General features: G+C 32.4%; 1 protein-coding gene across 1 annotated transcript in view; it reads right to left on the bottom strand.

The window, feature by feature from the left end:
• Positions 1–12,019: 12,019 nt before the first annotated feature.
• LOC134271354 (uncharacterized) overlaps positions 12,020–23,464 on the bottom strand; it is a 30,165-nt gene continuing 18,720 nt past the window's right edge. Inside the window, exons 22-44 of the mRNA XM_062753571.1 lie at positions 23,045–23,206; positions 22,810–22,938; positions 22,324–22,467; positions 21,650–21,772; positions 21,073–21,195; positions 20,211–20,462; positions 19,985–20,113; positions 19,631–19,756; positions 18,610–18,744; positions 18,389–18,508; positions 18,058–18,306; positions 17,724–17,957; positions 17,423–17,545; positions 16,994–17,251; positions 16,791–16,814; positions 16,397–16,503; positions 16,213–16,277; positions 15,914–16,098; positions 15,713–15,815; positions 15,601–15,617; positions 15,183–15,294; positions 14,731–14,828; positions 12,020–12,242 (exon numbers count right to left, since the gene is read on the bottom strand). Coding sequence (XP_062609555.1) covers positions 12,226–12,242; positions 14,731–14,828; positions 15,183–15,294; positions 15,601–15,617; positions 15,713–15,815; positions 15,914–16,098; positions 16,213–16,277; positions 16,397–16,503; positions 16,791–16,814; positions 16,994–17,251; positions 17,423–17,545; positions 17,724–17,957; positions 18,058–18,306; positions 18,389–18,508; positions 18,610–18,744; positions 19,631–19,756; positions 19,985–20,113; positions 20,211–20,462; positions 21,073–21,195; positions 21,650–21,772; positions 22,324–22,467; positions 22,810–22,938; positions 23,045–23,206 — 3,035 coding nt within the window. The 3' untranslated portion in view covers positions 12,020–12,225. The remainder of the gene's footprint in view (positions 12,243–14,730; positions 14,829–15,182; positions 15,295–15,600; positions 15,618–15,712; positions 15,816–15,913; positions 16,099–16,212; positions 16,278–16,396; positions 16,504–16,790; positions 16,815–16,993; positions 17,252–17,422; positions 17,546–17,723; positions 17,958–18,057; positions 18,307–18,388; positions 18,509–18,609; positions 18,745–19,630; positions 19,757–19,984; positions 20,114–20,210; positions 20,463–21,072; positions 21,196–21,649; positions 21,773–22,323; positions 22,468–22,809; positions 22,939–23,044; positions 23,207–23,464) is intronic.

The raw sequence follows: 23,464 nt of genomic DNA, 5'->3' as shown, positions 1-23,464 counted from the left end.
AGTGTGTGTCCTTGAACATGTGTTAAGTCAAAATCCAAACGTTTGACGTTTTAATGAAATTAGCTTAACGTCAGACTGGTCCGTGCGCACAATCTGCGATCTTTAAAGACCCCGATCTTTACAAAGATATTAAGTTTCATCAATAAAAATTATATCATTCTGACTTGGTTTTTCATATGAAATATTTTGATATACAAAAGATTCATATACAACCATTTATTTTAACAAAAACGTCACTGTCCATGAACTTTTTGGACAACCCTTGTACATTAGACATGAAGAGGAATGCAACCTTTCATTCATTTAAGATATTTTACTAGAATTTAGCATTTCCTGAAGCACCGTCCCTTGATGTCTTTTGTAGACTGGCAACCATTAATAGACCTTTATCTTTTAATATATTTACAATATTTGCACACCACCATGTTAATATTGGTTTAATCTTTGTATTATGTTCATTAATGAAAAGTTAATATGGCTTTTTACAAATGAAAATGAGTAAATCTTAAAATTATTAAGTCAATTCATATCAAAATATTGTATATGATTTTTGAATATTACTATATTGTATTTACAATATTTGCATACCACCATGGGTAAATTGGTTAAATGTGTCATTATGTACATTGTCTCTATTTTATGTGATAATATACTTGTATCTGTCTTATGCCCCCAGTGGGACCATGATTGAGAATAAGTTCTATTCTATTCTGTAGTTAAAAGAATTAAAACAAAACAAACGAATACTTACCGACACTTATCAACTGCTTTTTCAGATTAAATAAAAATTGGTAAATACAATTTTTAACTTTATATTCATGTACAACTTGAAATAAATGAAAGCAGAACACAAGTGATATTTTCAATGAGGCTAGAATGTCCCCATTTTGTATTTATGGCGTGTTTGCAAATTTAGAAAAATATTGCCCACTGTCTTCCCCATATCCAGATGGTTTGACGCGCCAAAATTCAAGGGGTGCAAAAATAAAAGAACATCTATCACCATCGAGTTATCGCACCATCGCTTCATCGTGCTATCGCACCATCGCCATCGCATTATCGCGCCATCGCTTCATTGTTATCGCACTATCGCAACATAACTTCATCGTTATCGCACCATTGCTTCATCGTCATCGCATTATCGTGTCATCGCATTATCAAACCAAACCTCGATGGCGCGATAGTGAACTGCATGGCCCTATCCGGATTCCATAATCACCTCATAGTACTTTTTCTGTGGCATATTTGCGATGCCGCGCATTTCCAAGGGTTGATGATTTTAAGCGCAACATGTTAATCGGACTTTGGCGTGACCAACTGACTTTGGCGACCGTCTATACAGGCGGTATGTCGCTGAGCATTTTACTTTGGTGCTTCGATTTACCAAATTTTTCTTTACGCCGAGTAATGAGTTGATCCTTAAGTATAAGTCACATTATCCAACGATGGGGTATACGATGAGAAACCGATGCGTTTTTTGATGAAAATGGTGTGGTTGCCGGCCGGGCACCACTAGTGATCGGACGGTGACTGAGTCTTTTTTGCGAATCGGTGGGGTCATCGGTAGGAAATAATTCGTAGTTAAAATTCAGCGATGTCTCCAACGATGCCTCACATCGCTCCTCATCGACAACCCATCATTAACACATCTTTCAAGGATCGACCGATGTATGGCCGAGCATCGTCCAATATCCGTTGAATCTGAGGTCATCGGGGGGTTGAGTGGTGTTCAACAGATAACGACCGATCATTGGTCGATGTTCGACCAAACAGTGGCCCGTAGTCGACCGATGTACGAACGATGTTCACCAATGTATGAGCGATGTAATATACATCGGCCAACGTCGTTTTATGATTAGCAATGCATCGTTGAACTTTTGTAAGTCCGGCCGGCAACCACGCCATTTTACTCATAAAACGCATTGGTTGCCCATTGTATGCACATCGCTGGATAATGTGACTGATACTTTTAGGACTAATAGGCCGATGTGGACCGATGTTGGGGCATCGTTAACACCACGGATTACTACCGATTACCACCGGTCTACGGCTACCGGCCGGGAAATGTGACCTAGGCATTAAGTGGCGCTTTCCAGTCGCAAAACCCGTCCTTCGAATGGGATTATATATATATATATATATATATATATATATATATATATATATATATATATATATATATATATATATATATATATATATATATATATATATAATTGTAAATCAAGGAAAGTTGTTTATGGAATTTTTTGTAAAAAGTGTGACAAAATAGTGTATGTGGGAGAAACTGGTGATAGTTTATATCAAAGACATGTTTTGAATTTGTCTTTAATTAGAAGGGAAACAAATGATTCTGTGTCTACTCATTTTAATTCAGGTGTACAAACAGTAGAAGATAATAATATTTAGGCACTGAAAAACTGTATAAGAATGACATTTACCGCAAATATAGAGAAAATTTTTGGAAGAAAAAGTTGAACACTTATATACCATTTGGTATCAACAAAAGGGAACACTTCTGTCTTTGAATTGGATTTATGAACATTTGTGTGACGTTGGGATACTTATTTTTACAGATATACTTTTATATATACTTTAAAATCATCTTTTTAATATACCCCGTATTCTAGTATTTTATTCTGTATGATAAAAATTTTGATAACACAAGTACAATTTTTGCTCTCACAATATTTTCAGATATATATATTTCATCAAAACCTTACATCGCCCGTGCAATTGCTTTGCATCTAATTCTGGAGCAGCAGATCATCTATTATCAGAAGATTCTAAAATGTACAACGTGGATTCGGAAGAAAATGATGAGAACAATGAAACTATGGTAATGCCTGATAATAGTACATGTTCGGATAAGGATGTGATCAATATGTCTTCAAAAAAACTAACAAACGCGCAGTTAAGCTTGCTTAAAAAAGGACTAAAATTTGTACCTACCAAGAAGAATATTGATTTCACACAGTTATTAACAGACCTGCAAACATGGGAACGTAGAATGCGACTGCGTGAATTCTTTTTTAATGAGGAAGATGAAGAATCTTCAGATACAGATGAACATTATGAGAAAAAGAAATCAAATTCAAAGTGGACACCAGAGGAAGGGAGGGACAAATGGCTTGATGAATACATTAGACAATTAAGGAAGATGTAATCAGGGGATTGAGTAGAAATTTTTCGAGCAATATTACAAACTCAGAGGAAAGTGCTATGAGAGAGCTTCTAGAGGATCCAAAAATAATCATTAGACCAGCAGACAAAGGATCAGGAGTCGTTTTTATGGATACAGATAAATACGTTGATCAAGTGGAAAACGAAATGCTGAATAGCTCATCCTACAGTGAAGTCAAAGAAGACAGATCTCAACAAATAACCAATAAAATACAAAAAATTAGTGAATAACATGCATAAAAGAGGATCTATCTCGACATAGCTACGACACTACCTTTTACCAACAGAAATTTCTTCCGGGAAAGTACAGGCCAATCCAAAAGTACGCAAGAAAAATCACCCGCTGAGAACTATAGTAAATGGCCGTCAACATCCCACAGAAAAGCTAGCAGAGTATGTTGAATTACAGCTCGAGGATGCAAACAAATCACTTAAAAGTTACATAAGATACCACGGATTTCTTGAGGAAACTCTCAACATTGAATCAACCGTTGCCAAATTCTTCTATGTTATTTGGCATGGATGTTAAATCACTGTATCCTAGTATACCAAGGAAGGAAGCAAGGGAAGTTATTAAAAGGATTCTAGAAGAACGACAGAAAAAAGAAGTAGATACTGACAGTATTCTAGAAATGATGGATGCTGTCCTGGATAACAATAATTTTAGTTTCAACAATAAACATTATATCTAAACCGAAGGTACCGCTATAGGATCCAAACTGGGACGAAACTATGCATGTGTTTACATGGGGGAATGGGAAAATATTCTTTTTACGAATTGCAAACAACAACCTCTTTTTTATCTAATATACATTGACGACATTTTTGGGATCTGGATGGGGACAGAAGAAGAACTACATGGTTTCCATGACTGCAAATAATATTCACCCCAACATTCAGCTTGACCTGCGTTTTTCAAAAACAAAAATAGATTTCCTTGATGTTTCTTTTTCTCTGGATAACGGATTTCTTACAACAGATCTTTACAGCAAGCCAACTGACAAACATATGTACCTTAACAAAACCTCCAGCCATCCCGAATCTACAAAAAGTTCAATTCCGTACGGCCTTGGTCTTAGAGCACGTCGTATTTGCTCCACAGAGGAAAACTATCAAAACCAACGTGATAAAGTGAAAAAGAACTTGCGAAAACGAGAATATTCTTGCAACGAAGTAGAAAAACAACTTACGAAGGTTGACAAACTCAATCGCTCGGATCTACTAAATTATAGAAAAAATAAAACGCAATGTGATCGTATTCCCCTTGTGTTGACCTATTCAAAAGGATTACCGAGTATTCATAACATTTTGAAGAAAAAACAAAACCATCTTGAAAATTCCGATCGCCTGAAACTCGCGTACAAAAAGACCCCAATCGTTGCTTATAAAAGAGACCAAAATTTGAAAGACATTTCAGTGTGTATAAAAAACACAACAATTATTTTTTTAAAAAGGAAATTTATGTGAGCCCTGTGGTGCTAAAATGTATTTTGTGTAAATTTGTTGTGAAAACCCGCCAGTTTGAAGATAATAACGGATACACTTCTCAAGTATGAAAAATTTTATTAATTGTAAATCAAGGAAAGTTGTTTGTGGAATTTTTTGTAAAAAGTGTGACAAAATAGTGTATGTGGGAGAAACTGGTGATAGTTTATATCAAAGACATGTTTTGAATTTGTCTTTAATTAGAAGAGAAACAAATGATTCTGTGGCTACTCATTTTAATTCAAGTGTACATACAGTAGAAGATAATAATATAATAGGCATTGAAAAACTGTATAAGAATGACATTTACCGCAAATAAAGAGAAAATTTTTGGAAGAAAAAGTTGAACACTTATATACCATTTGGTATCAACAAAAGGGAACACTTCTGTCTTTGAATTGGATTTATGAACATTTGTGTAACATTGTGATACTTATTTTTACAGATATACATTTATATATACTTAAAATCATCTTTTTAATATACCCTGTATTCTTGTATTTTATTCTGTATGATAAAAATTTTGATAACACAAGTACAATTTTTGCTCTCACAATATTTTCAGATGTTTTTGGCGCAATTTTATTGCATGACGTTGCCTCTCAATTTTTATATTCATTGTGACGTCATAATACTGTTGAGTTGCTATGTATTTCAATAAACACGACTGATGAAGGCCGGTAACACGGTTGAAATATTTCGAAAAGTGTTTTAAAGTTTTTTATTATATATATATATATATATATATATATATATATATATCTCGAAGTCTCCTTTTGCAGTATATATTGGAATTAAAAAGACCACTCACAGATCAAGGGTCATTGACGCATTACAGGATTAAATTTGCAGCAATACGTACATTTTATAAAAGAGGGCTTCTTAATATGAGTGAAAAAACCAACAATTTAAAATTAGCACTTTATAAAAATTCTATCTTTTTTTAAACTTTGTCTTCGCATCAGGAAAATAGTTAACTATTAAAAAGAAACATTACTTATTTTGAATTTAGAAAATCTACAAATCAAAACACTAAAATTTAAGATAGCACTGAACATTAAATAATAAAAATATTTTCAAAATTTCTCGCAAAAAAATTTGAAACTTTACAAAAAGGTAAATCAATCTATAGATATTAAAACTATTTATTTTCTAAGAATGTTGCAAATTATGAGAAAAATTTACAGTCTACATTGTGTTCTTCATTTTTAATTATACTTTTTAATATGGTTTTACAATATACATGTTATAAGATGGTTGTATCTATAATGAGATTGTTTAACGTCAAATGTTAGCTCTTATTTTGTTCTTCACAGTATTGATTATCTTATCCATTTTCTACAGATAATTTTTAGTTCAATGTAAACATAATTATTATGTTAATTTGAACAAAATCAATTAACATATTATATACATTAAGTAAAATTTTATTAATACGGTATTTGATGGACATTGACCGATTCTTCAGCGTTTCAAACAGAGCAGAATTTTATTAATAATAAAATTAATGGCAATGCCAACAATAGAGAAATTTAAAGTTAATCATTTTGAGAGAAAGACAAAACATACAAAAGAGAGAGAGAGAGAGAGAGAGAGAGAGAGAGAATAGTCTTTCCCAAACCCGCCACCAATTAATTTATGTTTGAATAGAAATAGAATAGGAATATTTCCTTTTAATTAATTGCCTTACCTGCTGCTATCTCCGAGAAGGGACAACTCTGTTTATAGCTTAATAGATCTGGCACCATCTTTTATAAATATCGTCATCGACAAGGAAGTTAATTTGGCCATTCATTGCGGTATCGACTTTTAATCTAGTCTTTAAAAACAATATGTTCTTTACCGTTTTGTCTTGTAACATTTCAGAAGAAGTCTGATTTTCTTCAAGATAAACGATCTCTTAGTGTACATGTACCTGTTTTCAAGGTCATTTTAATGATAAATACACTGTAACTAAAATTTGCAGTTTTAGCTCCATTTTGAAATAAAATGCATTCAGAATACTTGTTTTAATAAGGGTAAGTAAAGTGGCGTTGATCATGCGTGGTATAAAAATGTTGCAGTCGGAGAAGCATATACATGTATGCTGCTATAATCAAGTGAGGAGCTTTTATTATGTATAGATGAATTTTAAATATTATATGCACTGAAATAAGCTGATCATGACATTTTAAAATTATACAAATACAATGAGTTTGAAATTTTACTTAAATCCAAGATATCTTAGCAAGACAAGTGTTTGAAGTAGAGAAGGTGGACATTGAGAAACAATGACGCCATGGAACTAAATGCATATTCCGACTGCGCCGAGTGTACATATTTTTCTTTTAAAGTAACGTAAATATTTAAGGTATCAAGCTAAAATTTCAACATTATTTAACTTTTTTTCTCATTCCTTAAAAATTGTAAGCATAAACTACATGTACATGTATACATATGTATCAATTTTATCGCATCAGTCCACGAACTTTTGGAACATCCTTCTTAAACACTGATTGTCTTCGGGTTTTCCCATTATTTCCCGATCAATACAAAGACACACGGCAGGTGTGAACGGTTGGCAGCGAATGCTTACTCCTCCATGGCACTTAATCACACCTCTGATGTTTTGGAGGTCCGTATTAGCTCTGCTTTAATTTTGCTTTGTTTCATGTACCTTTTTAAAGCTTATAAACTGTTCGTTTTCTCCATATATTACATTTACATACATTTAAAAACAGTTATTTAAATAACTTTCATATATGTGCTATAGCCTGAATATAGGAATTTTACGAGAAGCGCTGACTTTTACGCTTGACGATTTACTTTCACACTAGGACAGTGTACAGAAGCTCTTTTACAGTATTATAATTTATAGCTCAACATTTAATTCAACGAAAATACAGATCTATTTCAAAGCACAGATAAGTTGTCCTTGACGAAAACGACAACCATCCCACCCCAAGTTCAGGGCTTCGCTTATAAGTGCCCCTTACACAATTACCATGACCAATAAAAAGGTGTTCTTTCCCATTATCAATTATGTACCTCCATAGATGTGATTGTTTAAATGTCCAAGTAAACAATCAATTGTCAAATTTAGCGCTTCTCGTAAAAGTCCATTATAAGACTATGTTAATTTACCTAAAACGTACATACAACACATACGAGGGCTGTTCAATAAACAATGTCCTCAGTGCTCGAAAAGAAGCAAAATACGCTTTTAATTTAATAGTCTCTTTTAAAGGTCAAGTATAATATTTTTGTGAAAATTCATAATTATTCATTATTGATGGCCTCTGGAGCAATATGAATGACATTCTGGGGTCTATTTAATTTTTTTCACCAATTTCCATCGCTAATCGTCGTTTAAACTTACCTGTGTGACAAGTGGATCACTTATTGTAAATCGCTTATCTCCCTTGTTGCGTGACGTCATCAGAGACAGCGTGAAATAAGAAGTGCATGCTATATAGCCGTGTTTGGAACATTATTGTTTGCGAGATGTTGCCATGTGGGCCAATCAATCGGAACAAGACATGAGTTTATATTTAAATTCTTACGCACCTGAAATTGAGGGAAATATGGACATTCAATTTAAAAAGAGATGGTTTTGAACCCAATAAACACGAAACACATATAAATATAAGCGACATTTTACATAGACCAGTTTAGGCTACATTTCCATTAATTATAAAATTATCTCACGAATTTTTTGGTTTTATTTTAAATTTGAATTGCATTTCTCAATTTGTCAGTTTGGGTATTTATAGCCGCAATACTGTTTTGAGGGAAAGTTTTTTTTTATTCTTGTTACAGTACTCAACAAGATCTTAAGTACCTGACGATTGGTTCATGTACTTTGCCTCTCCCCCCGACTGAATTAGTTTATAAAACTAAACAAAATGTACATGAATTCCTTGTCCGTCATACCAATAGTTCGATATTTTATATTTTCCGCTTTTGTCAAGTTTTAGAGATTTGCCCTTTACATTAGAGCATGCACTCGGTAATACATGACTAAACATTACGCGGCGCCAAGTCGAAAGTAACTTCTAACATGCTGGAGTAAAAAAATACTAGCAATTTTTATATACTGTAAAGGAACAATCTCCAAAACTTGACTGTCAAAAAACGGAAGGTGTGGTATAATAGACAGGGAATTGATTATCTGCCAAGTTATCGTGTCTATAAAAAAAATCTCAGTTGGGATGGGGTATGTCCCGGAAATCCCCAATCTAAATCCGCACATGATATCTGTCTCAGAAAATACTTAGTCAAGAATCGTTCATTTACTTCCAGTTGTCCCTTTTCTAGAAAATTTTTATATTAATATTGTTTCCATTACATTTCTATCCAAACAATAAAACCTCGGTGTTCATGCACGCAAGTGATTGTTCCTCAATTTTCTGCCCGCAGTTTTGTTTTCCTCCAGCACTTAGTTACCACAAGAGCATATGAAATCAGAATGTATACTTTAAATAGTTTTGTTTTCTTTTTTCTAAACTAAATTAGGGTGAAATAATTCATATTAAAATATTTTTAGAATGAAAGCGCTATGTGAGAAAGATTTTCGGCCTGTATGAAGCATTTAATATCAGTTGAGGGGGGCAACAAAGAAATGTTATTTCGGGAGGGAAGGGGGGAATAAAAATTACTTGTTACGCATAAATTAAAAAGGTTCCAGACAAAGGTTTAATTACTAACAGGTGCTTAGGGACAGGGAAAATTCATACCCTCCGATACTGAAACAGAACGTTCTGTTTTAGTATCAGAGGGTATGAATTTATAAAAGGCGTAAACTAGCCTTCTTTCCCCTTATATTTTGGATTTTTCGGTTTTAATACTTTATAAATATATATTATAGAAAATATTATTTTAAAGTAAAAAAAACCCACTGGGGTACGGAACAAACGAGGGGGGTGGGGGTTCCAAGCACCTGTGATAGTTACATCTTCGGAATCCCACGGATGATATATATCCGACGATGACGTAATTTCTGTTGTTCCGTTCATTGCTCATTATAGTATACTTCACATAAAAAAAAATCGCCGCTTGCCCGGTTCAAACGGCTATGCACTGTAAAAAAAAAGAATTCTATACTTTTTCACTATGTAAAAGTCCTGGTTCTATATAATGAATAAGAAACAACACATAAAATCAATTTTCCGCAGTTAAGTATTTTTTGCGGAAATATTGAGCACACTCAAAAAGGCATGAAATACAAATTACATGTATGTACATTCGTTAGCTTCTGCAATGATCCCTTTGTCATTTGTGTTATTTTAATTTCCACTTTCACCCTTACCGGCTTCGGACGAAACAGAATCGGTCGAAGAATAATAATCAATTTGCGTAGTTTCTTGACTCAAATATACAAAGCCTATTCTTAACAGACAGATCTACGCATAACTCTGATCATGCTGATATATCAACATTTTTGTTTCCAAAATTTGCCATAATTCTAGATAATCAAGAGCACTTTTTACTATACTTATGTAGCTAGATTTTGTCGAGTGTCTCTAATGACGTCACAAAAAGGGGAAGTAACTCTATTGATGAACGTTATTTTTAGCGATATTTGAACAGGTAAGTAAAGAAAACAACGAGGTTTAAAATTAAACGAATATTGTAATTCCTTCTTTTTAACCATTGTTTACAACATATATTATATACAAGTATATCTATTTCCTTGATATTTGACCTTTAATTAAAACACATGTCCATAAGATTTTTTATCCAATTTTGGATTGTTTCTAGAACTCATTTTTGGGTATGACCCTTAGTATACTAGAAAATGGCATATCCTATGATTTCCTGGACTTGTTTCTTCTTTCTGAAAGGTGTTTTTTTCCCTCAAGTTTGGAAATAGAAACAAGTCAAAAGGTCAAAGATCTGGCGAATATTGTTAATGTGAAAAAACATTAACTTTCTGTTTAACCCCAAAATCTTTTACTTTTCAGAGCGTCCGGGTTTTGACGCTGTCATGAAGAAATTTAATGTAGTTTATTCCTGATTCTGGGTCCTTCCTCTAATAAACCTTACGACTTTTTTGCTAAAAAATTGCTTTCTAGACTCCTCCAGAAATTAAACTGCCTCCCCGAATACATTTAAACAACAATACCACTAATATTTAAAGAAATTTGCATATAAATTTGTCTTTGTGCTCTTGCAATTCTTTGCTCTTGTCAGACCTTTGCTGTTTTTGTCAAGTATATCTTATGGTAAATTTTGTTTTGAGAGTTTTAAGCGATATATTCAAGTTTCATTAAGCGTATGAATTTCAAACAAACGTGGATAACTACAATAACTGATATTTTAAAATAAGTGTTAAGACATTCGCATATGCTGTCATTTTCACTCATTTTTTAAAAAATAGGGTGATCGTTGAGTACTAAGCTATTTTCACCGTCAAACGTTTCTTAAAAACAGTGTATACTACTCCCGGAATGATGTCTATCAAATTTGCTATGTTTCTCAAAGTCAATCATACATTATCAAATATTATTTGTTGACATGTGGCAAACAGTACACAAGTTTTTATAATTTTTGTTGGCAAGGACAATACCCATTTTTGATGCCGATTATATAATTTTTATCATTAAAATCCACCTGCTCATTTGTCTGTAAAACAGGCATTGGTTGCAATAAATTTCACATACTTCAGTGAATATTTCTTTTGGATTTTTAAAAAGTTTACAGCAGCTTTAATGAAGCTTTTATTTTCACTCGTGTTTACTCATTCTTTACCATTCATTTATAATGCAGTGTTTCGAATAGCCCTTGTTTTCCAGCTTCTCACAATGAAACCATGTGATGAAATGTGATCACATAAACTGTTACGAATTCTTTAAAGATTCAATAATGAGAGAAAGTCAAGCTTAATGTCTTATGATATCTGTATTGTATGTCATACAGTTCAGGACACTATTTATTGAACAGCCCTCGTACAACAGAGCAACGGTTTAGTAAAATTTATTGATTCATTCATTGCTAATAGTGATAACCGAAAAAAAAATTAGTAAAAATAATTTTGTCGCAGAAACAACAAACAAAAAACTCCAAAGTTTAGCATGAGTTGAATTTAATTTAAAATCACTTAAGAGCTGAGAAAAAAAATGAATTGTTCTCAAGAAACAATGCAAATACTGCAAATAATAAATTAACGTTCGTATTACGCCGACCTCTATAGATAGGTTGGACCAAGTGTAATGGATGAGAGGAAGAGAAAAAAGCCAGTTAATAAAACACAGGGAATATATTCATATGCATCTTTATCTCATTAATATTTTGACAATCAGGAGTGGGAGTGATAAAAACGTAACATTTATTTCATCGAATATTGGATAATACAACTCTTTCAAAAAAAAATATCAACCATTAAGCATTCTTCGATTAATTTATTTCTCTACAATTTAAACAATATAATTTTACATTTGACTTGATATTTTAAGCGACTACAAAATCATTTCGATTTACTGCTAAGAAAAAAATGTTTTTAGATTATAACGTGTTAAGTTTTGTTTATATATTGCTTTTTGTTTTCATTTTGCCGTTTCAGTTCAGGTCATCTCAATGTTAGTAAACCCATGCAGCTGTTCAGAATAAAAATGAAAATACATTAATGATAAATATGTTTTCAAAATAATAATTTTCAATAACAATTAACAATGACATTCCTATACACAAACAAGAGGCCCATAGGCCACATAGCTCAACTGAGCACATAGGCTACTTAAACAAAAACAAATCAGCTCAGTATTGAAATATTTACTTGTTGAGGCAGGGGGATTTGAATTTTCTATTACTTGAGAATGTACTATATCAATAAAGCATACATGTATAATTTTGCCATACTTTCCAACATATTTAATTGATCTCCCATTGTGACCCCTCGCTAACCCCACCCCCACCCGGGACACTATTTGAATAAATTTAGATTTTCATTATTTGCAGATGCTTAAATGTCAGTTTGACTAATTAAAACTTTCTGTTCTAGAGACGATTTCTCCCTATATGTTATAATATAAAACATTGTGGCTACATCAACCCTAACCCTGGGGGTCATAATTTGAATAAGCCCGAAACTAAACCACCTAAGGATGCTTTCATTAGTTCCATATAAAAAAAAATACAATCATGGATTTGGTGATCTCCAGAAAATTTTTAAAGATACTTTAGTATATAATTCTATGTACAAATTGTTCCCACATTGTGTCCCCACCTTCGAATTCTGAATTGAACAATCTTGAAACTGATTTACCTGAGGATGCTTCCATATTAATATCACCAAGCTTGCCTTTGCTTTGCTGTTCTTGAGAAGAAGATTTTTCCTATATATCTCTAGGTAAAACTTTGATCATTGACAAGCATGTTGACGAAACAAGAATATCAGCAGTCTCGTTTAAAGTCATCATTTCGTAAGTTCTATGGTCGATACAATGACCTTGCCAGCAAATACAATTTATCATTGAGTCAAATGCTGACTGACGTTTTTCATACGAATTGTTAGTCCATTATTTATACACTGAATTGACGACGGATTTTTTTCGTTATTTCCTGGTCATGACAAGGAGCACACGGCGGGTGTGACCGGTTGGCAGGGGATGCTCATTCCTCCATCGCACCTGATCTCATCTCTGATGTTTCGGAGGTGTATATTTGCTCTGCTTCTATTTTGTATTGTTTATCGGACTTTGATATTGAATACTGTTCCTTATCTCAAAATCCTTATTTGATTGCCCATTTTGGCCCCGCCCTACCCCAGGGTTCATGATATGAAATTTGAATAAACTTTAATTGAGGATGTTTCCATATTAATATCATCAATCATGTTTTCGCTGATCTTGAGAAGATTTTTTTTAAAGATTTATCCTACGTATTTATAATTATAACTTTGATCTTTGATCAGCCATTTTGGCCCACTCTACCCACGACATGGGTCATGATATGAACAAACTTGAATCTACGCTACTTGAGGATGCTTCTACGTAAGTTTTATCTCTCCTTTCCAAATGGCTCTGGACTAGAAGATTTTAAAAGATTCTTCCTACATATTCCTATGTAACACTTTGATCAGGCATTGTGGCCCCGCCCTGCCCTCAGGAAACATGACTTGAATAAACTTAAATCTATATTACCTGAGGATGAATCCACATGAGTTATCTTTCCTGGACCAACGGCTCTTAGGAAGAAGATTTTAAAAGTAACCATTAATTTTTCATTAATTCATAATTATCTCCCCTTGGAAGAGGGCTAGGTTCTTCATTGAGACAAACTTGAATCCCCTTAACCCAAGGATACTTTGTCGTAAATTTGATTAAAATTGACCGAATGGTTATTGAGAAGAAAATGAAATCTTGAAAAGTTTACACAACAACGACAGACAACGGACAAATTTTGATCAGAAAAGCTCACTTGAGCCTTTTGCTCAGGTGAGCTAAAACATAAGAAGCAATTATTTCATATATTGAAGGAAAACAAGCTCAAACAATAAAAGAAAAAAAAATTCGATTATGTAGACATATTTATTGTAATTATATTCCTCAGCATGAGACATATATCAATAGTTTTAAATCTTTTAAATACTTTATTATGAATCTTAATCGCATCACTGTTTTCAGTTCAACAAAATACTTTCTTCGTAGCTTTTGCAGAGATAAAATAATTACCTGTATTTTTTCCTGCAACGTTAATTCGCAAAATAACACACTAAGAAGGGCATTTTATTTTTTTATCAGTATTAAAAAAATAAAACAAAGAAATAATCAGAACATTAAATAAAATTATATTAATTTTATGTATGTAATTGCCACTGATTAATAATTTACATAGGTGACTTGCGTAGAATGACGTACATACAACCTTGATTTTATATTATTATATAAAGGATCAAAAATATAATGTTTAATGAAAGCAACGTGTTTTGTTTGATAAAGAAATGTCGTTTTAAATTTCAAAACCTGATAAAAAAAAAATGAATATTTACATACATGCATTTCAGCACCTTTTTCAAGCCCATGTTTTATCCAAACAATCAATAAGTTCTAATTTTCAATTTTTTTTTACTCATAAATCACTTACGTCTTACGAATTCCTTTTCGATCCCCTTCTTTTCTCCGGGAGGATAAGACACCTCTTTGTATTCTTTCATTTTCAAATTTGTCTCCATGATATCAATTCTGCAAATGATATTGAGAAATAGTTTTCTGATTATTTTCCTTTTTTTTGAAAAACAAAAAGCTAACCAAAAAAAAAAAGAAAAAAACTATAAAAAATGCGAATAGTGAATGTATGTACTCCAGATATAAATACAAGTAAAGTTTTCATCTTAAATAATACAATTAAAGACTGAAAGTCTGTCGTTATCTAAAGTACATTTATAGATTTAGAAATGCTATATATTTTCTCCTAAAGTCATACCAGAGAATTTTGAGGTACACAGATTGTTTTTCATTTGTCTAAATTTTAAATGTTTATTTCCTTCGCCCTGTATATGACTAGTCTGAACAAAGGTACTTCATTTTGATACTTACACTCTTGTAAGATGGGAATTTTTGTGATGGTAAATGCATACGATTATTAAAGCGACCATTAGGATACAAAGTGGTAAACTCACACCAAGAACAATAAAAAGAGTGCGCATATCTGAAACACATTTTTAAAATAATTTAGTCAGCAAACACTCTGAAAATAAATCTTTTTGTAATAACGTTTTATACATCCTTATGTACTCCCAGTAGAATCGAGTTTGTGGTAAATATTATTTTTATTACAGATAATTGACAATTCACGGAATATTCATTGTCTTCATTACATGCACTTTATCCCTAAATCATTTACAGAAACTGTTCTAAATAACACATAATATGACTTAATTACTTAAAATATCGTAACAGTTACGTTTCAATTACCACTGATAAATTGAATAAATAAAAGTAAAGCGTCTATTACCTTTATCTGATACAATCCTGTAAGAGAGGGAAAATGACATTAATTTGTACACATTTTAAATATTGCAAATAAAAACTTGTATGAGGAAATGTCAATTGCTTACGATACTTACACACAGTTTGCCACTCCGGTAGAGTCGTCACATTTTTTTCCCGCTGGACATGTAGCTCCAAAACTTCCAAAAACAAAACAAGGACTCGAGGAGGCAGAAATTACTGCAATTAAAAAAAGTGTAATATTTCTAAGGAATGTTATTTATGTTTTTTCAAGTTTCTAAAACCCGTTTATTTCTCGGTTATGCATTTAAACTTACCCTTTGTAGTCAAACCACTGTCATCTTTTATTTCGATGCGCAATACGCCTGGTTCCTGGTGTAAAACAAGTAGTTTTCTTTCCCCATTGAGTAACCTTGTCATAGCAGTGGCGATGTCGCCTTTTAAGCTGTTTGTATCATTTTTGTCACCAATAATTTCATAGTCAATTATCAAGCTTCCAAACCTTGAGGAGAATTAAAACCAAATTAGAATGGAAGAAAAATATAAAATTTTGGTTAAAAACATAAAAAAAAAAGACAACAAAGAATTCTAAGAATATTTGATTATGTTTTCATACCGCATGGACAGTACTTTCACTTGGAAAAATCCACTCACATTTTCTTTTTTGTAGAAATTTTCTAACTAATTATTTGAAAATAAAAAAAAAATAAACAAAACATATGAATTGATTCTTTTTCCATAGCCAATCTTCGAATTATTCAAATAATACACATGTCAAATATTATGTGCAAAAGTTATACCGAGGACTCGAATTCATCTATAAGTTGCACAGTACGTGTTAAAAAATCACTTCGGTTCGTGCTAGTTTCAAACTTAACCTCCAGTTTTACTTTTATTTCTGTCTCATCTATAAATATACAAGTATGATTTATAACCTTGTAAAACACATATTGTAAAATAAAGTGATGCATAAGCCAGATTGTCTCTCTTTGGAAATCAAATAGCAATATTTTTTTTTCACCTATCCCACATCATGGTACAGCACTTTTAGTTTTGATGAATATACAAAGTTTCAATAAATATTCAATAAATATTGCACGTAAAATGAATTTGAAGTGGACTACATCTGAAACTTTTACTGTATATTATAAAAAATTAGACTTTATAAATAGTAGATAAAAAGATGGATCTTACTTGTACTATAAGGTGGTCTTGGTACTGCAATGATAGATAAAATAAAACCATTGACAAAGCATTTTTCAAAAAGAAACATATCTTTTTTCAGTTCTATTTTTAGTCAACCATATCTTAATATTTCAAACATGTTAAAAATAACATAAATCCTCATAACTATCTTTTTTCTTCATTCAAGCTTTATATCAGTAGTTGATACTCACGGATACACTTAGTAAGGTTTACTCCTCCATATTGACATTCACAATGAGCAGAGGCAGGTTCATTGACACAAACCTGCAACTCCTTGTCACATTTGATAAGTCCATCCTTACATTCATCTACATCCTGAGAACAATCGCTTCCCTCCCATCCTGCTTTGCATCGACACACTCCAGTCAAAGAATCACATTGTTTGGTTTGGTCTTTCATGCATGAACATCTTTCAGAGCACTGCTCCCCAAAAGTAAAATTTTGGCAAACTGGAAATATATATTTGAAAATATAATTGTTTACACAGTATGAAAATATATAAATACATGTAGAAAAAATGTATAAATACATGTAGAAAAAATTTGAACAAAGCCGATTATTTTCTCCGTAAAATATTTCTTTTGAAATCAAGAGATTATAAAGAGGTATTCATTAACAACCTGTGCAATAATGTCCATTGCCTTTAAAACCTTTGCGGCAACTACATTTATAACTACCAACAGTGTCCGTGCAGATCGCGTGAGAAGAACAATGGTTGCTTCCATCAATGCATTCATTAATATCTATAAACAGTCACAGATATGCAAATAAAAATCATATTAATGCATTTACGATGTTCAAACTATACAGCCTATTTATAGGTTATATTTGTTATGAGCAAGAGGAAACCAATTAAAAATATAATTGATATAATTAATTAATATAATTTTATTCATAAAAAACATATTATAAGAAACTGACTATTGCATTCAGAAAGGGTAGTTGAGTTGAGCTCATATCCTTCTCTACATGAACATTGAAAACCTCCAGGCCAATTAGAACAGTCGTGGCACTTGGCATGTCTACATTCATCAATGTCCCTGCAATCGCCTGTATTGGTTAACTCATAACCAGCTTCGCAGTCACATCTGTAACTTCCTTCTGTATTTATACATTTCTGTTGACAAGCTGTTGGACTCTGACATTCGTCAATGTCTGAAAGAAATAATATAATTTTATTTACATAATATTTTATCTTAACTTTTGAAAAAAAAAAATTGGAAAAATCAAACAGATACCATGACGTTGCAACTACCTTGACAATGCCCGTTCGATATAATAAATCCTTTTCCACAATCGCATCGAAATGAACCTGGGGTGTTAACACATGTCTGATGTTCTTCCATACAAGGATTATCCTTACATTCGTCTACATCGATATCACAAGTATCCCCCTTCCATCCTGGTTTGCAGACACAGCCAGTTACACGATGGCATGTGTTGGAACCTCGTCCACATTTACATGGTGTTGCACAGTTCACTCCGTAGAAATACCCATTACAAGCTGATAAGAGAATAATTGATGAGAGAAAAAGAAAACCTTTCGTAACTTGTCTGAATTTTTACTTGAAGTAGAGAATAGTTACCTTTGCAAGATCTGCCATCATTTTGTAGCTCGTAACCAATTGCACAATCACATGTAAAGGACCCTACCGTGTTTGTACAGTTCTGTTCACACATCGAGTTTGTTTTGCATTCATCGGTATCTAGATGAGCATAGATGAATGATGCATGTTACTTGTAGATGGTTTGGAATTATTTCATTTAAGTTGGATGTAAAACTGTTTGAAAAATTTTTAATATTTACCAATACATGTGTTTCGGTCATTGTCGAGCTCGTATCCGTGTTCACAGAAACATACGCCACTGTCAGGATTGTGTCCAGACTGCTTACAAGCATAACTACAGCTGAGACCAGGATATAGGGAACATGAGTCCTTTACTAAAAAAATAGTGTACAATTCAAAGTTCCAAAAAAGCTCGTCATATGAAGATTTTTGAGAATGGTTGAAAAAAATAATCTTTATAGTAACGATCAGCATATGGTAAATAGGATGCCCGTAGCAACCATTATATACTTTTTATTTGCGAAATCGTTTTTGCATAATTGCACGAGACGGTTTGCTTATAAAAACCGTTAACTCATATATTTTAGTATATATTTTATACAGAAAAATAACATTCTGGGAGAAATTGCAGGATTTGATCGAGGTGGGATTGTCGGAGTTACATGTATGATTAGAGAAAACCTTCCTTCCTAGATTTTTAACGGCTCATATATTAAGCTAAATATTTTGTTATGAATTAAATATTCATTAAATCATTTTCACAGTGATTAATTTAGGTCAAAGAAAATATCGAATAATTTTTTAGGTATAGTACAAATTTCGTCATATGATCAATACAGCCAAAATTAGCACTAGTGGATCAAGTGGTCTATAATTTCTCAAATTTTGTTTAATTACCTTTACGAATAAGGGCTATGTCTATTTCGTTTCCCGCACAAATGTCAAGGTGAAGAGGAGCTCATCAAAGAATATATGTTATCCTATTTTACTAAATAATCAATGGAGTTAAGCTCTAGAAACTAAGGTCGTGAAAGTCACATTATTGAAAAACCAGTCCTTTTTCATTTCAACCAAGCGATTAATTATTCTGTGAAATAACTAGAAACTGAGAACGTATCCTGTAACGAAAACCTCGATCCAATCGCCGTGACCTTCATAAGACCCAGTCCTGCTCACCCAAATCATAAACTTAGTACACATACCTAATATCCGGGAAGATAGAATAGGTATTTTTTCATGCCCAAAAACTTTAAGACTGACCTTTTTCGCACGTCTTTCGGTCATTTCGAAGAGTAAATCCAAAGTAACAGGCGCAGTTGTAACCACCATCTACATTGATACACATTTGGGAACAGCCGTGAAATCCCGTGTCACATTCATTAATATCTAAAAAATATATCTTTTGAATATAAATAGTGTTATGTTTGTTTGTTTTTTTATTTTATATATCGTATTGATATACATTAAATTTACACAATGTGCTAGAATCAGTGGCAAGTACATGCACTATAGAGTGGAAAAGTGTCAGAATGTACATTTGTACATTGTATGTACAAATATTGCAAATACACGTTAAATTACGGTCCTTCTCTAAAGATCTAAGACCATGTTCACCTTCACATCTGTCGTTCTTTTTCTGGAATCCTTTCTGACACTCACACAAATAACTACCATGCGTATTTCGGCAAAATGTTGTTGATTCAGGACAATCATTGAGGCTCATATCGGCACATTCGTCAATATCTGAAAAATAATATTTGTTTTAACTTAAAAACATGCATTTTAAGGTTCTATTGTTCCATAGCTGATTTGTTAATGTTAAAGAAACAAATATATATACCTTCACATTCGTCATTGTTCTTTTTGAAACCTTTCCCACAGGCGCATGCGTATGAACCTTCAAGATTCTGGCACTCTCGGTCAGAACCACAAATGAATGGGTCTACTGAACACTCGTCAATGTCTTTGTCACATTTCACACCTGTCCATCCATCCAGACATACACACCCACTGACAGGGTCACAACTATCCATACCTGGACCACAATCACATACCTGACTGCAGTTTTCTCCATACATAGGCATAACACATTCTACAAAGAACATTATGCAATACGTTTTTTTCACGAGTGTCGTAGAATATAGGATTATTCCATCTCCACTTGTTCCCATCTGTACTGTATAAAAGGATGCCGTCGGAGAATTTCTAGAGTATTCACTTAATTTTTTTCCAAAAGGAAGCCAAAATGTACTAGTTGAGAATAGAAACATCACCACATACGATGAAGGTCTTCATTTTTTTATAGTCAGTTGCGACCGAGTCTCGACCCGTTCTGATCGCGAAAAAAACAACTAAGCTACCGTGAGAGACAGAGTGAGCTACAGTGAGCTTCATACTTTGCTACCATGAACATCAAATGACACTTTTTTTCCATTTTAGAAAAATCCGCAACTTCTAGAGACGTCAGTTTCTCTCGAAAATTTCTCATTGCTTTTTTTTATTTTTAATTCACGAATATTTTTTTTGTTCCTCGGTTCAATTTTTTTAGATTATTTTTTCCAAGTGTCAAATCTTGAAAAAAAAGTGCATAAAAAATGTACTTTCGTTAATGTAACATGAAAAATAAAATGATTTTTCTGATTCTAATTCTAGTTATCGAGATCAATAAATTGAATATTTCATATTTAAAGACGGAGTTTTACCTGAACATGATGTTTTGTCCTCGTTCAAGTAGTACCCAGGTCGACACGTGCAGTTGAATGAGCCTTTACTATTGATACAGCCTTGTTCGCACTTAGTAGTCGTTAGTCCGCATTCATTGATATCTACAATAAAAAGCACATATTTACATGTCATGAAAGCAAATTGCAAAAATGTTTCTTGGAATTATAAAACGTACATGCAAGTTGCTTATTATCTAATATGTAGTATTTATGCACAACCCACAAACGCGTATCGATATGTAGTACATATTTCAATCAATTGCATGCATAAACTAATACAAATTGCATGAAACTGACACTTTAGTATGTACAGCCGAAGTTGCTATTTTTTAAAATATTGTTTTGTCTTAGCACAACAGGGATTTTGGTAATTCATCCATTAGGTACCTCTTATTTGAAATAGCCTATATGCCTTGGATTTTTTCCCCCTAAAATCTTAATTCCTAGCATTTAGCAAATCTTAAATTTCATTTATTTGGTACCTTACTTATTTTTCCGTTTTTGCTTTGAAATTGAAGCTAATGTGGAGTAATCTGTTAGAGAAAAATACGCATACCTTTACAATTTACGTTGTTTGTAGCTAGTTCATACCCTAATGGGCAAAAACACTTCAAGGTTCCGTTAATATTACCACAGGAATATCCACACTTTTTGTCAAAGTGTCCACAGGGATCAGAAGCTAAAAATAAGATGAAAATTCTATTTCTAAACAACTTCTAAACAACGAAATCTAAGTGCTGAAAATTACTTTGCATAGAATAAATTTGACGAACTTTGGATTCATAGCTTTTTATGAAACTCAGTAATCAACTGTTAATGTTATCTGACTTGTATATAACAATAAAGAAAGATAAGTGTTATTCATTGAAAATCATGACAAGTTATTAAAACCAACTTTAATTGACACTTCCTGGCACTTTCACTCGGAAATTTATTCTGAAAATATTGGTTGTGTATTAATGAGAAGAAAATTATTTTATCTCTTAAAATTTAAATTTCAATGGTAAATTTTAAATTCGTGTTTGTACACAGTTTTTGTACATAAAAAAGTATATCGCTTCCTGGAACTGCACGGAAAATATATTGTGTGTTTGTTTCGCTTTCGAAATGCTAGCCTGAATTTTCTGGATTATAGTATCAATATTTTGCATTCATACACAACAGGAGAGGGTAACCAAAAAATTTTTGAAAGATGGTCAAAGTCTAGAAAAATGAAGTTTTTATGTTAACCGCTTTTTGTGCAGGAAGTCATGTCCGTATCTAGAAGAAAACCTAGATGACAACTACATTGAAACAATAAAAAAAGATAAATGTTAATTTTCATGACAAATTTGTTCACATCCTCCCCAGACTGAAAATATTGCTCTAAACACTCTGAAAATTTAAATTTCAATAAAATCTGAAAAAAAATAATCATACAAGTATAACTTTTTTAAAAGATTACATTAAATAGTTTTTATGTTAACTTTTTTTTTGCAAACTCATGGTTGAAAACCCAGATGAAAAATTGAAACATGTTTCTTCCATGGACTTTCAACACTCGAAATCTGGACATACAAGTATATATACATCAAATAGTTTCACTTAAACTCTGGTTGATGAACATCATACAGTATTTACTTTTCTTTTAATTATACATTTGTCAGCATAAATATATCTGAAGGATAAAAGAAAAAAAAGAAACATGGCTTATAAATTTGATGCACAAGTACTCACCTCGACAAATGCCATTAACTTTTCTAAAACCACTGATGCAATTACACATATAACTTCCCTCTGTGTTTTCACAAGTCTCCGTAGCAAAGTTACATGGATTGGTCGACACAGAACCACATTCATCAATATCTAATTGAAAGAAACATGTAGGAACATGTGTAAATGTTTTTAAAAATAATGGAATCTATTATCATTTACACAATACACTAAATAAATTATTAAACTTTCAGATAACCTGCACATTTGTTGTCAATTCCCTTAAAACCACTGGGACATTCTGAGCAATTGTATCCACGGCCGAACTTGACTTCTTCTTCGGGGGAAAGGTCAATACAGTCCCTACCAAGGGAGCAAGGACTTTGTAGACATGCATCTGTTTCTTTTTCGCACATTTCACCTGAAAATAAAATGTACATGTACATTAAACAATTGCTTTTAGAGAAACTATAGGAACATTCTGTTAATAGATTGAATGATTTTAAGGGTGGATTTTAAAAATGAATTACATTTTGTCTATACATTTCTACAGTGTATATATAAAAAATAGGTAAATTATTTTCAAGTTTCTGATATTTGATAACATAAATCTAGTTAAAAAGTCAAGCCAGGGAGAAAAAACTATGACAATTTTTTTAAAAACGAAAATATGTCGATT

Source organism: Saccostrea cucullata, unplaced genomic scaffold, assembly GCF_032062105.1.
Source record: "Saccostrea cucullata isolate Sc308-1 unplaced genomic scaffold, CSIRO_AGI_Scuc_v1 ctg2071, whole genome shotgun sequence".
Lineage (NCBI taxonomy): Eukaryota > Metazoa > Mollusca > Bivalvia > Ostreida > Ostreidae > Saccostrea > Saccostrea cuccullata.
Note: the sequence above shows the minus strand (reverse complement) of the source record. Positions and strands in the feature narration are given on the sequence as shown.